General features: G+C 37.8%; 1 protein-coding gene across 1 annotated transcript; it reads right to left on the bottom strand.

The window, feature by feature from the left end:
• Window positions 1-3: 3 nt before the first annotated feature.
• On the bottom strand, window positions 4-458 carry LOC107734931 (CMRF35-like molecule 3; the record flags this gene model as incomplete). Its single annotated transcript, XM_016546795.1, has 2 exons — window positions 4-32; window positions 138-458. Coding segments are annotated over 2 exons (350 nt in total), but the record flags the coding sequence as incomplete, so codon positions are not given.
• Between the last annotated feature and the right edge of the window lie 60 nt (window positions 459-518).

Raw genomic sequence — 518 nt, 5'->3', positions numbered from 1 at the left:
TACACTGCTGCTCGCCACAGACACATCAGGAGCTGAACACACACAGCAAAAAATTTGAGTTAAATATTCTATATTAAACAGAACAATATAGTGAAATTGTGAAAAATAATGTTAATGCACCACAATAACTTATTTACCTGATTTAACGGTTACATACAAATATTTTTTGTCATCTGGGTTTGCTTGAGAGCCAATCTCCACAGCACACCAGTAAAATCCAGAGTCTGAGGATGTCAGTTTGTTGAGTTTCACAGTAAAAATATTGAGGGCTGGATAATCGGTTATTGTCCATTTCCCTGTAGCATTTGCACGGGCTGTGATTTGGCAAGAATGCCAAAAATACCCTTCACACCAGTATTTTGAGTTTGGTTTATACTGATTGTTATACAGACAGGGGATTGTAATGCTTCCACTTTCTCTCAGAGTTACATGATCTAATGTCTTCATGCTCAAAGTTCCTGTAGGTAACACACAAACACACACACACACACGTTTGTTTCTGTGAATTGTGGGGACTT

The sequence above is a fragment of the Sinocyclocheilus rhinocerous genome, unplaced genomic scaffold, assembly GCF_001515625.1.
Source record: "Sinocyclocheilus rhinocerous isolate Xijiao unplaced genomic scaffold, SAMN03320098_v1.1 C35538006, whole genome shotgun sequence".
NCBI lineage: Eukaryota > Metazoa > Chordata > Actinopteri > Cypriniformes > Cyprinidae > Sinocyclocheilus > Sinocyclocheilus rhinocerous.
The sequence above is the reverse complement of the archived record's forward strand: the minus strand, read 5'-3'. Positions and strand labels throughout refer to the sequence as shown.